This window comes from Arachis stenosperma, chromosome 6, assembly GCF_014773155.1.
Source record: "Arachis stenosperma cultivar V10309 chromosome 6, arast.V10309.gnm1.PFL2, whole genome shotgun sequence".
Taxonomy (NCBI): Eukaryota; Viridiplantae; Streptophyta; class Magnoliopsida; order Fabales; family Fabaceae; genus Arachis; species Arachis stenosperma.
In genome coordinates this window covers 140506112-140520150 of record NC_080382.1, presented here as the reverse complement: position 1 = coordinate 140520150, position 14039 = coordinate 140506112, and the positions used below count along the sequence as shown (strand labels likewise).

At 29.3% G+C, this 14039-nt stretch overlaps 1 protein-coding gene across 1 annotated transcript; it reads left to right on the top strand.

Annotated features, from left to right (window-relative positions):
* The first annotated feature begins 2006 nt into the window (after positions 1 to 2006).
* On the top strand, positions 2007 to 5089 carry LOC130934832 (ankyrin repeat-containing protein BDA1-like). Its single transcript, XM_057864360.1, has 2 exons — positions 2007 to 3479; positions 4415 to 5089. The coding sequence occupies exons 1-2, from the start codon at positions 2067 to 2069 to the stop codon at positions 5087 to 5089; spliced, it is 2088 nt and encodes a 695-aa protein (XP_057720343.1). The 5' UTR covers positions 2007 to 2066.
* The last annotated feature ends 8950 nt before the right edge of the window (positions 5090 to 14039 follow it).

The window sequence follows — 14039 nt, the reverse complement described above, 5'->3', positions numbered from 1 at the left end:
CTGCCAAACACAATTTTATGACTCTATATTTCTATTTCAGTGTCTTGTCTTTATAAACAAACATAGCCTGACCGTACCTTTTTAAACGCATTTAAGTAGTGAAGAATTGTGTTTTGTGATTCCAAGTTAGAACATATCATCACTTTCAAAGTTATCATTTTAGTGTCTTTCATTCAGAGAGAACAAAAAAAAGGTGTCCTAAAAGGGCAAATGTAGGCACTTTGACACAAGCCTCAACTTCTAGAAATATAAACACACTTTATTTTTATTTTTGTCTTCATTTTTTTCTTTGATTATTCTCTTTTTTAAAATCTACAATATCTCTTAATATGTCTCGATTTGCTATAACAGTGATAAATAAATTTTTTTTTTACTTATATTTCTCTTGACTTGTTTCGACTCTATGACTTGTTAGATTGTGAAATTTTTTTATTTGACTTCTCTCTCGTGACTTTAAAACAAGTGCTTCTGACTAGGAGGAGACATTAATTAATCAAACCTCACTCTCTTCTTTTGACTTCTTCATTCAACATGCTCTCTTTAACTATTGTTAACGTCAACTTTTCATTTGGAGTTGAGTTAGTTAATGTCACAACCAAAACCTTTTAACTATCAGGCAAAGAGCTCAACAATGATAAGGCTTGCAACTCATCATTCAAAATAATTTCATTATTTGTCAGTTGGCTCAATGTCTCCTGAAAAATACTCAAGAGTTCCAACATTGATTTACCTTCAATATACTTCATATTAACAAGCTTTCTAATTAAGAATGCTTTGGTTTAATTTGTACATTCTTCCTCTCATATAATTCTTTCAATTTCTTTCACATCTTCTCGGCATTTGTTTTGGTGTCAACATGCGGATACACGCTAAAATCAAGACATTGCCTAATCAAAGCAACTGCCTTCTGATTCAACTTCTTCCATTCAGCATCGAATTTGGTTCCTTTAGATTTATCCCCCTTCACATAATCATATAAGTCCTTGCTATACAATATATCTTCCATGAGGGTCTTCTAAATCGAATAATTTTGGAAATTCAATTTGACCATATTTGGTCTATGAGTATTTTCTTTCATTTAATCAGCACAAAAATAAACAACCATGTTCTGATACCACTTTGTTGAAAAAATTGAGGTTCAATAAGAATCTCTCTAATAGCAGAAACACCAAAAATATTTTTTCCACAACATGTGGGATTAAATAATATAAATAATACTAAAGATATTCTAAATAGCAAATATATTGATAAAAATTAAACACTAAAATTTTATCGTGAAAAAACTCTAAAAAAAAGGACAAAAAATTTACGAGACCTAGTTTACTAAAATCTTTTACGATCAAAATAATGGGTGCATAATCAGTATTCCTAATAGCACTAAAACATCTCAACAATTAACAAAATATATGATCAAAACTGATAGAATTAATCTAAATTCTCCGCAAAATAAATATCTTAAATTAAGACAAAAAAGATAATATAACTAACAAATTATATTTTAATGATCATCTCTACACAAAAAATAACATAATAAAATTTCATAAAAAATAAAATAAGTTCATCAATTTAATGTGATGAAAATAGCACTACTCTTTTCTCCGACAACTTCTTCCTTTCGATGCCGGAAACTCTCCTCTTCTTTACTGTTTCGTTTCTTTCTTTTAAAAAGCAGGGACACACCCTCTCTCTTTAATTTTTTTTTCTTTTACATGGCCGAAACCATTTCTTTTTTTAATTGGATCCACCAAAAGAAACTTTAACTTAAAATTTAAAGGCTCGCATGCATGAATTACGCGTCAATGGGTTGGAAAATCGAAGTCAAGCGATTAACGTTTCTTCCATCCAATTTCCTTCATTATGTCCCACCTCTCTCCGGATCCTTTTTCTAATTTTCATGGAACCAAACAACACGTAAATGGAAATTTATTGTTCTTTTACTTACTGTACCTTTTTAAAAGTATTTAAGTGGAGAATTTGTTCTGCAATTGCAAGTTAGACCATATCATCACTTTCAAAGTTATCATTTTAGTGTCTTTTATTCAGAGAGCAAAAAAAGGGGTCCTAAAATGGCAAATGTAGGCCCTTTGGAACAAGCCTCAACTTCTAGAAATATAACCACGCTCTACCAAGCAATTCAACAAGATTCAAGCATTTTGGAAGGAATTGATGCAATGTTGGAACAAGCTGCAATTTCTGGAAATAAACTCCACCCAGCAATTAAGCATAATCCAAGCATTCTGGGGGAAATCAATGCAATGCTAGAACAAGCTGCAACTTTTAAAAATATAAACATGCTCTACCTAGCAATTCAACAGAATCCAAACATTTTGGAGAAAATCAATGCAATGCTGCAACAAGATACAACTTCAAGAAATATAAACATGCTCTACCCAGCAATTCAACAGAATTCAAGCATTCTGGAGCAAGTCAACACAATGCTGGAACATGTTGCAACTTATAGAAACATAAACTTGCTCTACCAAGCAATTCAACAGGATCCAAGCATTTTGCATGTAGTCGATGCAATGTATGAACTGGCTACAACTTCTGAAAACATAAATATGTTTTACCAAGCAATTCAACAGAATCCAAACATTCTGGAGGTAGTCAATGCAATGAGGGAGATTGTAACTTTTGGAAATATAAGCGTGCTCTCCCGAGCAATTGAACAGAATCCAAGCATTCAGGAGGAAGTCAATGTAATGTTGAAAAAAGCTGTAACTTCAACAAATATGAACATGCTCTACCGAGCAATTCAGCAGAATCCAAGCATTCTGGAGGAAGTCAATGCAATGCTGGAACAAGCTGCAACTTGTAAAGATATAAACATGTTCTACCGAACAATTCAACAGAATCCAAGCATTCTGCAAGTAGTCAATGCAATGCTGGTACGAGCTGCAAGTTTCGGAAATATAAACATGTTCTACCGAGCAATTCAACAGAATCCAAACATTCTGGAGGAAGTGGATGCAATTCCATTTGTGAACACTCCCTTGCATATTGCTGCTTCTGCCGGGCACATGGAGTTTGCCATCGAGATTATGGGAATGAAACCTTCATTTGGTTTCAAGCTGAATCCGCAAGGATTGAGCCCCATTCACGTTGCTTTGCATAACAATCATTACAGTCTGGTTGATCGCCTTGTAGAAATTAATAAAGACCTTGTCAGAGTCGAAGGGAAGGAACGCCTCACTCCTTTGCATCTTCTGTGCCAATCTGGTTCTGAGGGAAGCATCAGGCTTCTAACTGATTTCCTCGATATATGCCCGGATTCTATCAAGGATGTGAATGTAAGAAAGGAAACTGCACTCCACATTGCCGTAAGGTGTGGAAACGTGAGTGCCCTTCAAGAAATAGTTGACTGGCTCAAACAAAACACCTTCAAAGGTGCAGACGATTTAGAACGCTCCATCCTGAACAGGACGACTGTAGACGGCAACAACATTTTGCACCTTGCAACAATCTGCGGTAATACACAGGTATATATGCTTGCAATATTTTTTATGAATACCCCAATGAAAGTTTTATAATTGTATTTATGTGAAAATTTTTGTTTTGATCTTTAGATGATGAATTAAAGAGTTAAATTTTAATATGTTATAAGTGTTATTTTTATTTAAAATGTGGTCAAATAAATAAATCACACTTTTATACAAAAACATCTTTATGACATCTTTATTTAAATAACTTCCATTTTTATACATATATACCACCTATGCTAAACAATAATGTCTTGAATCGACTACTGTGTTTATAAAAAAATTATTTTGAGATGTACGACTGTACGAGGACCAACATATTTTATAGTCAATGTTTTAATTTTATGCTACTGGGATTTATAGTTAATTTAAAATTTAATATTTAGGTTTAAAACGTTAGTTAAAAATAATAAATTTTATTAATTATCTGGCATTGTTTGTTCGTTTTTATCTATAATTACAAATTGATTCATACATGATTAATAGCTAGGTATCTTAATAACACTAATTAAGAATACTAATAAAATAGTATAAATACAAAGTAAATATTGATTTTGTAAGCTTTTATGTATTTAATGTATTGAAAAAACTAAAATTTTCTTTGTTTAATTTACTTCCTTTACTAATACTCTTAATTCACTTTTTAGTCAAATGATAGATAACTATACAGCAAATTTGTAAGGAAAAAAAATTAAAAACTTTGGGTTATTAACTAACCTTTATAATTATATACGCACAACTGTGTATTTACGTTACTAAAAACTTTATTGACAAGTATAATTTTCCTATACCTGGTCTTTAGAGTTTAGAGGCGCTAATAAATCTTTCAGAATTAGCTGTGCATGCATGGTGTATATATATAGCAATAAAATATTGAATTAAAAGTATTTAAATAGTGAAATAAGTGTGTTGTTTATTGGACCTCTAATACCCAGGCTGTTATGTTATTGATTGGAACTAAAAGGATGGAGAAAAATGCCAAGAATTCTTGGAACCAAACAGCATTAGACCTAGCTCATTCTTATCCAGAGATTGAAAGAATACTAGAGGGAGCTAAAGCAAAACGTGGGGCAGCAACTAATCATGGCCGTCATCCCAAGTTAAGGAATCCAGGACTAGTAGTTATTCGTCGCATTAGAAATAACGTGTCTTCACAACAACGTGAGGCATACCTGGTAGTTACTGCTCTTATTATAACCAGCGTCTATCAGACAGCACTGAGTCCACCAGGTGGTCAGCCTGACAATAATCTCAACTCTACTACTTCATCATTTTCTCTCAATTCTACAAACACCGCTACTGTGCCAAGGAATGCCGGGGAAGTAAGAATGGAAGACTTTCATTTCATTTTTATACCAGTAATCAACACTGGGATCCTTCACTTTGCAAATATAATGATCTTTATTGTAATGCCAGATGGCATCATCGGCAAATTTCTTGGCATCCTGTTGATGTTTCTTGTCTTAAGTTATGTCGAGTCTATTGGATTGATATTGCCCACGGAATTCACTAGTCCCTTTTTATTTATCTTCCTGTTTTTACTGTACTTTCTTAGTATGATAGGGGTATCCATACTTATCACTAACAAAGAAAAGAGAGTTGAATCTTGACTTCTTTTGTATTTTGCTTTCAATCTTGAGTTTTGTTGAAATACTTTGAGTAAAAAATAATAAAATTATGATTTTGTCTTTTGATGTGGTAGAAGATAAAACAGAGTTATGTAAAAGGTGTGTTATACAGAAGTGTTGCCGGATAATAGAATTAGGAGATACTTTAGTTTTGTCTCTTATAATGCAAAATCAGAAACAGAGAAGAGAAAAGATAATGACACACAAATGTATTCTGATTCAACTACACAGTGCAATGTAGTCTATATCCAGTCTCCATCACAACATTGACAAAATTTCACTATCTTTCGATAGAATTACATATATCAATCCTCCCTAACTAGAATTCTAACTAATCTCCTAGCTGGGACAAATTCAGTTTCTAATCCAAACTAGACTTGACTAGGAACTCATCCTAACTTTTACACAACGAAGTGCTAACCTAACTTGTAAGAGAATCCTCTCAGGATCATGACACAAAACAGAAACACTTATAAAAACTTTTTGAAATAAACTTAGACTTTTTTTCCAAATCTAACTCTCTGCCTTTTTTCACTAAATGACTTTTACTTACAAACTTCACTATTTTGTCTTTTACCATTGAAAACAGAAAGACTAGATTGAAAAAATAATATTTTCAATGAAAACCATGAAGGAGAAGAATAAACAGCTTAGTGAGCTATGAAAACCCAAACGTTGTGCTCTCACTCCTTTCTCCAATCTTTAGCCATTCACCCCTTTAATAGAGGAGTGAAGTTTCCAGTGCTTGAAACCTTGCTTCAGCACTTGTTGGTCTTCTTCTTCCAAAAATCAGACACAACAACAGCGTGACAGAGGAGAGAGAGAGTGTAGAAGCAGTGACCAACTCAAACATGCAACCATACCTTCAATATTCTCTTTCAACCTTTTTCATCTTACCTCTTGAATCTGAGTCGTGCATTCTTATTTTGGCTCCAAGTCATTTTTCTTAGCTTTGATTCACAGCAGAGCACCATTTATCTTCACTGTCTTCATTTTCCAAATCGGTGCTTGTAACACAGAGGATTTTTTCAACACTTCTTGATGAAACACAATTGTGAAAATATTTTTTTGTGATTTGTCCTTTTGATTTGATTTTGCCTTTTTGCCATAACCCCTTTGACCTTCTCTTCTTGCTTGAAATTGAAAGCTTATTTTTATTCTCCATTTGTGCCCTTAGTTTCAGAGTTTCCTTTTTCTTTCTTTTTGTTTCAGAGTGTTCACGTGATGTGATGTTAAAGAAAAGAGAAGAGAAAGAAGAAAGAATTTGATTTTGGTGATATAAAGTGAAATGGTTCAAATGAAATGAAAACTGAATCACTTAGTTAAAAACTAAATAGAGTGAATGAATTTGGATGTGGACCACCGTTTGGGCTTGTGTTTGAATATGGGCCTATCTATTTTATTCCTTTCTTTCTTATAGTTCAGCCACTCAATCTTTAGATCAAAAGTGTTTGAATGATGCTTTGTTTAATTTGAACTTGATATTGGGCTTGAGTTGATGCTTCTTGGGCCTAGTGTGATCAAATTATTTCCTACCTACTAAACAAAACAAATCACCCAATAATATTTAATCATTATCTTAACAATATTTTAGTTTTTTAAACTTAACAATTTCTATCTTGATGACAAATATTATAAAATGAATTGAAAAAAATGAGAGGAGTTTTAGAAATTTTTCTTTGATATTTTCTATGATTTGAGACTCCCCTTTCTTTTGATCACAATGTCCTCCTAATATTAGTTTATCTCAACCTGATTTGAATAATCCTTACATAGAAATAATGCCAACATTTAAAATATATTCAAACAGTTTTATGTCTCAAAAAATCTGTTTGATCACAATTAAAATCAAAATTTTTTATCTAAACAATCAATAACCAACTTTGAGATGATTATAAATCAGAGCTAATATTTTTAAAAATTTCATATCCTAATTCAAAGCATGACCAAAACAATAATCAAAGCTTATAGCTAAGAATTCAGATACCAATAATTAAGAGCTAAGATCAACAATTATTCAATAGCAAAACAGTATGCCTGATCAGAGTAATATGCATAAATAGAACTGTAACTGATAAATTTAAAAAATAAAGAATTTTAAACTACAACCAGCCTTTAATTTATAACAGTTTCGAAACACTTTACTCTCCCTTTTTCATAACAGTTTTCAACAAATTTCAATTCATTTTTAACCCACTTACTCCCTCTTTTGTCATCAAGAAGAGATGAATCTGCAGAAAAAGATCAATATGCAAAAGACAGGTGTAAAACATAAAAGAGTGTCAATATTAAAGTTTAAGTCTCTATGACTATTATAGTCATTCATAATAAACAATATTCAAATCTAAAGAACCAGAAAAGCAATAAAACAGTATTTTAGAGACAGTATTTCAAATGGTAGCAACATAAGATAAGGCTAGATATCAGATCACTCATTTTCGGTTTCAAACTGATCTTTTTCTCGATCGAACATGGCTTGTTCATCATCCAAAGAGTCTATATATTTGAGTAACACTTCAACCCAGTTTTGAGATTTTTGAAATGAGTTCTCATTTTGGAGAGCTAGTTTCCTAGTTTATTGGCTCGAGTTGATCATCTGTTTGGTGAGGTTGATAAACTCATGTAAAACATCCTTAACAATGCCATTCATCACATGATACTTATGAGAAGAAGATGTCCCGATAGTTGATGGAGGAGGAAGACTTTCTTCCTCATCTTCTTCAAGAACTGTGTCCAGTGTCCTTGGTAGTCTTTGCGTTTTTACCCTTAGTTTGTTTTACTGCACCACCACCATTGAAATATGAAATTTTTTCTTCTATGATCTCATTGCTCAGATCAACAGCAAAATATTCAAAGATATAAGTTGAAAATATTCCATATAAAAGGGAGACATATTTATCACTTTTGATACAGTCAAACATATGGCGCATCATTAAGTAAGTAAAAGAAATTTCTATTTTGTTGAGTATAGCATAGAGGACCAAGGTATCACAGAGAGTAACCCTTTGATATGAACCATTTTGGGACAGTAGAATGTGAGTAATTAGATAGTGAAGCTGTGCTTTGGAAGGACCAAAGGCTCTATGGTTTGGTGTGACAACATCCATGAGGGATATGTTCTCATATATGTTGGCCAAAATATCTTTGTGTGAAATTCTAAAATTATTATCCCATTTTTCAGAAATATAGGCATTTACTCCTACATCAAAATAAGTAAGGGATTCACCAATATTTTCTTAGTGCAAATAGAATTGGCAGCCCTTAATATATGAGTGAACACAAGTCTCACTATAGTGCATGTTAGCATAGAAGTTTCTGACCAAATCAGGGTGAACAGATTTTCGAATTTCAAAAAGCCTTTTCCAATCCAAGAATCTAAAATTTTTAATAAAATTGATTACTTTTTCAGCCAAAAATTTTAGGTCAGGAATAAAAGTAGAGTACAGGAGTTGTTTGAAAATAATATGTTTGTGAAACTCAAAATTCATACTAAAAGAAAATCGTATATATGTAGAAGATCATAGTAAGAATGAGAGCATTTACCAAAATGAGATTTGAAGGCAACAGAATCAGGGTAAATAGGTTCCTTCACAAAGTTAATGAAAGATCTTTTTTGGTACCTTTTGAATGACAAGAAGAGGGGCTGAGCATCCTGGAGGACGAGACGTTGAACGAAAAAGAGGAGAGGTTAGTGGTTCTTCATCAGTCATTGGTCTCTTTCCTTTTGTCACTTTAGCCTATGAAGTACCTTCCTCTAGAAGAGCCGAAAATGGCCTCGAATTGATGGTTTTGGTTCTAGCCATTGGTAGTTGCTGCTCTTAGACTTAGTTTGGTAAAATTTTTACTTTTCAAAAGTAGTTTATAAAAGTTAACTTTTAAAAGATGGCTTTTTAAAAGTTGTAGCATTTATGTTTGGTAAATCAAATTAAAAAATGCTTTTAATAATCACAAACAACAACAATTGCATTTGGTAAAATAGCATTTAAAATTTAAAAATACTATAATAGACATAAATGCAAGTATTAAATTTGAAAATTAATTAACATATGAGGTTATATTAGACTTTTAAATTTTGAAAAGCACAAGCCAACTTTAAAAAGCTCTATCTTAGGTGCTTTCAAAAATATCCCGATCTTTTAAAAGCTGCAAACACAAGCACATGATCTTTTTTATTTACCAAAGACAAAATGAGGAGCTTGAGCTTTTAAAAAGCACAAGCACCTCTTCGAAAAGCTTTACCAAACAAAGCCTTATTATAACCACAGTGAGGAACGGATCTATGTGTTGCAGTGTGAGGGTAATTGCCCCCATTAAATTTTTTAAAAACTAATAACAATTATATATGTGCTTAGAGAATTGCCCTCATTATAATAATTTATTTGTCCCCACACTTTTAAAAAAATTATGTGTAAAAAACATTTATATTATTAGATATTAATACAATAATAAAAATTATTATATTATATAAATTCAAAATAAATATTAATAATAACTAATAAAAATCTAATTATTTAATTGCCTAAAGTTAAACTTAATTTTTTAAATATAAATGAGATTATTAGTATTTAATACTTTTTTTATAATATATATTATTTATTTATTTTTTATTATTTTGTTTAATTTAATTTTGTTTATACATACATATAATATTGTTTTCGTTAAAAAAATGTTTACTATAATATTATAAAATGTTAACTTTTCAATTAAATATCAAAAAATTATTTAATATTTATTTAATAGAGAAAAATATATTATTTTGTCTATACCTACGTATAAAGATAATTGTGGTTGTTTGATTTGAATTTTTATTTTTTTCACAAATTTTTTGTCTTTCTCGCATAATTTTAAAAAAAAAAATTCAGACACCAAAATAAAAAATTGTCAAAATTTAATTTAGTTCATTCGAGTTATATTTTTTATAAATTTTTTAGCTATTGAGTTATAATTTTTTTTGTATCATATAAAAAATAATCAATATAAATGTAATTTGACAGATATTAAATGCTTGACTAAGCACAAATATTAATAATAAATGTAGCTCATGCAATATTACTGAAATATTGCAATGAAAAAAAATTAACTAAATTACTATACTTTTAGATGTATTAATTATATTTATTTATTAGAAATTTAATTAACTAATATACTCTAAAATTTAAATATCTAAATATATTAATATTAATATTTTTTATTATATTTTGTTATATTATTTTATCCCCACTTCTAAAATTTTTTGGATTCATCACTGACCACAGTCTATCAGACAGCATTGAATCCACCTGGTATACCCTATCAGCCTAACAATAATCTCAACTCTACTACTTCATCATTCTCTATCAATTCTACAAACACCGCTGCTGTGCCAAGGATAGCGGGGAAAGCAAGCATGGGAGCCTCTGATTTCATTGATATATCAGTGATCAACGCTATAATCCTTTACTTTGCAACTATAATGATCTTTATTGTAATGCCAGATGGGATCATCGGCTACTTTCTTGGCGCGGCGGTGATGTCACTTGCCTTAAGTTATGTCGTGTCTATTGGATTGATATCGCCCACCGGGAAGGGATTCATTAATTCCTTTCGAGTTAGCTGTTATGTTTTACTATTCTTTCTTTTTATGTGGATACCCCACCCGGAAGGAAATCGTTGTTTAGTGGCTTAAGCATTCTTTGGATTTGGATTAGCTCTAACACATTATTTAATTTGAAAGAATATGAGTGAAAAGAAAATATAAAAAAATAAATAAATAATTAAAATTTTTATTGTTTGATTTAAGAGAGAAAATGAAAAAAAAAGGAAGAAGTAATGTGGGGCCATTCAATTATTTTTTCTTCATACATAAGATAAAAATGGATGAAAAATATGTCAATAAATGCCAAAATTATAACTTTGCTTTTTATTTAATATAGTGAAAATTTTAAATTTATTCTATTTTGAAATCTAAAAACACATACATCTCTCCTATTTTTTAGTTTTTAAAAAAATATTTTTTGTTAATAAAGATAATATATTAAAATTTTAAAAATTAATTTAGATGATTATTTTTTTAAAAAAATAATTTAAATATATTAATAAATTATAATTTATATATAACATAAATAAAAATATTAATGTAATTTTATTTATTATATTTTTTTTCATCTAAATAAAAAAATTCTATTCATTTTTTCTTTATCTAAATAATACAAAAAATAATTTTTTTTTCCTCTTATTTTCCATCACATATCCAAACAATGTGTAAATGTAGCGAGTTACGTATATGTAACTTTTTCATCATCACTAGCTATGGGTTGCATGAATCATTACGAAGAATTTTACTTTCATATGTATAAGTGTTAACCTTTCTTATTTGTAATAACAATCTAAACTCACTTCAACAAAAAATCTATCACATTTTTTTTTTTATCAAAGATAAAAAGACTCTAATCCACAATTTCTTAGATGAGTATGAAAAAATTATGCCATTTAAAATATAGTTTATTAGCTCAACTGATATAATCTCTTTATACTTACTTAGAAGTTGTGGGTTCGAATCTCTCTATCTTTGATAAAAAAAAATCTATCACATTTATTTATCAAATTTTAGTGTCAATATAATATAACCATCATTATATATTTTATTTGGCTTATTTTTTTAATAATTATATATTTATCATTATTATTATATTTATAATTATAATTATGTAATTTTTATAATTATTAAAAATATCTAACAATTATATAGTTATTACTAAAAAATTTTAATGATAAATCACAAGATAATTAATATTTAATTGTTAATAAATATATTTATGACTATTTTTTATTATCACTAAATACAAATTAAACAACCACTAAAAGGTGGTACTTTCAGAAACTATATCTGCGGTTGGTCGAATACCTTATAACCTACACAAATCAAACAAGATCTTAATAATAGTAAAGAGGAACCGAAGGCTTTGAATTGGCCCTCCATCTTATTATTAACCGAGATTTAAAAAAATTAAAAGATAATAAGTTTTTATTAATATCAGTTAATATATATTTTAAGTCTATTTTATTTTTATAATAAATTCTATTCAATTCTCTTAATTTTAAAGAATAAGATACCATTTTTATGTGTCATATTATTATTAGTGAAAATAAATTAATTTATTACGATTAAATTTAACTCTTCATCTAATATAAATTTTGATAATTTAACCAATAATTATTTATGATATAATTTTTGTAATTTATAAAAAACACTAAAAAAGTTTCATTTTATAATTTTTACTTTTTTCTCAAACCACAGTATTAATCGTTTCCAATTATAAAAAATTTCAATAGATAAAAATAAATAAAAAATACTAAAATTTCCAAAATTTACAAATAAAATTGATTGAAATTAAACGTTAGGATACTTTTAAAAAAATTATATACGTTTAAAATAAAATATTCATCGATATCGATTGGGAGACGGCGGCGCAATCGTATGAATCAGAGTGGCAATGTGAGTGGGAGTGAAAGAGGAAGGAGAGTGCGTGTGCGGTGTTTTTTGAATTTTACTGTGTGAAAATAAAAAATGAAACTAGGGTTAGATTTGATTAAGTGTGTGGGATGATTTTTTGTGTTATTGGACATTTTTATTGCACCCTACATTGTAGTTAAACAAAAAGAAACATCCGAATTTTAACAAAAGAAACATTCCATGTTTATCTAGATATCCGTCTGCAATCGGCAACAAAATATGTGCGTGCGTGCATTCGTTTGCGGAGAAGATGGAAGAGTGGCCACGCTGTTGCGTTCTACGTCATTGTTGCAGTAGTCAGACTCTTGTGGGCGGCACCACGACAACGTAAGACGATGTGTGCGACGGTGGTCCGGGTCGGTGACGCCACATGTTGGATATCAAGGAGTGCACAGATTGCCATTTTGCGAGAAGAGCTTAGACGTCGATACGCGTAAGCAATGCGGTATGAGAGGATTCCGTTGAGAATGGTGGCGCGATAAGGAATGAAGAGGTGAAACACATAGGGGGATAGGAGAAGCAATGTCGCATTAGAAGAGGAGAAGAATGACGTTTTTTTCTTATGAAAAGAGATTTTTTGAACGCATATTTAAATGTTGAAAATTTTAAAATTAGATTTCTTTTAAATTTTTAAAAAGTTGTTCAATTTGACTAGACACATAGTTAGACCTGATTTGGTAAAATTTTTCAAAGAAAAACTTGTACTTTTCAAAAACAAAAGCACTTCATTTTGTATTTGGTAAATTAAAAGCTTATGTGCTTATGCTTGCAATTTTTAAAAGTACAAAATTTTTTAAAATTGGCTTGTGCTTATCAAAATTAAAAAGTCTAATATAATCCTTGTTCATACTCTGGCCCAACACTATGACTCAGGCCCAAGTTAGACAAGAAGGCCCAATCCAAAGGATTAACTTCACTACTTACCCGACCTCTCCGAAATATATTCGAATTTATTTGTTTTAGTATTTTGTATTTAAATTGTTATTTTAACTTTATTTTGTTACAAAAAAATTTATAATATTATGTTTTTTTTTGTATTGGAAGGATTTCAATTTGTTAAAAAAATTTATTTTTGATGAAAATAAATATTTTTCTATCTTTTCATTTAAAATATTATTATGGATATGTTAATATTAAAAATATAAAAAATAAACATACTTTAAAAAAATACTTTACGTCGTTTGATCTTTATAAAATTAAAATAATTAATCAATTAATTATTAATTTTTAAATTGTAACTATTTTTTTAATAAAAAATAATTTATAAATTGTGTTTAAAATTTTATGAATTTATCAATTTTTAAATTTTAAAATATAATATATATATATATATATATATATATATATATATATATATATAGTTTGGTATAATTCTTTTTATTGTTATTTTTTAAGTTATAATTTATTTTTTTAATATAAACACTTACACATATTAGATGA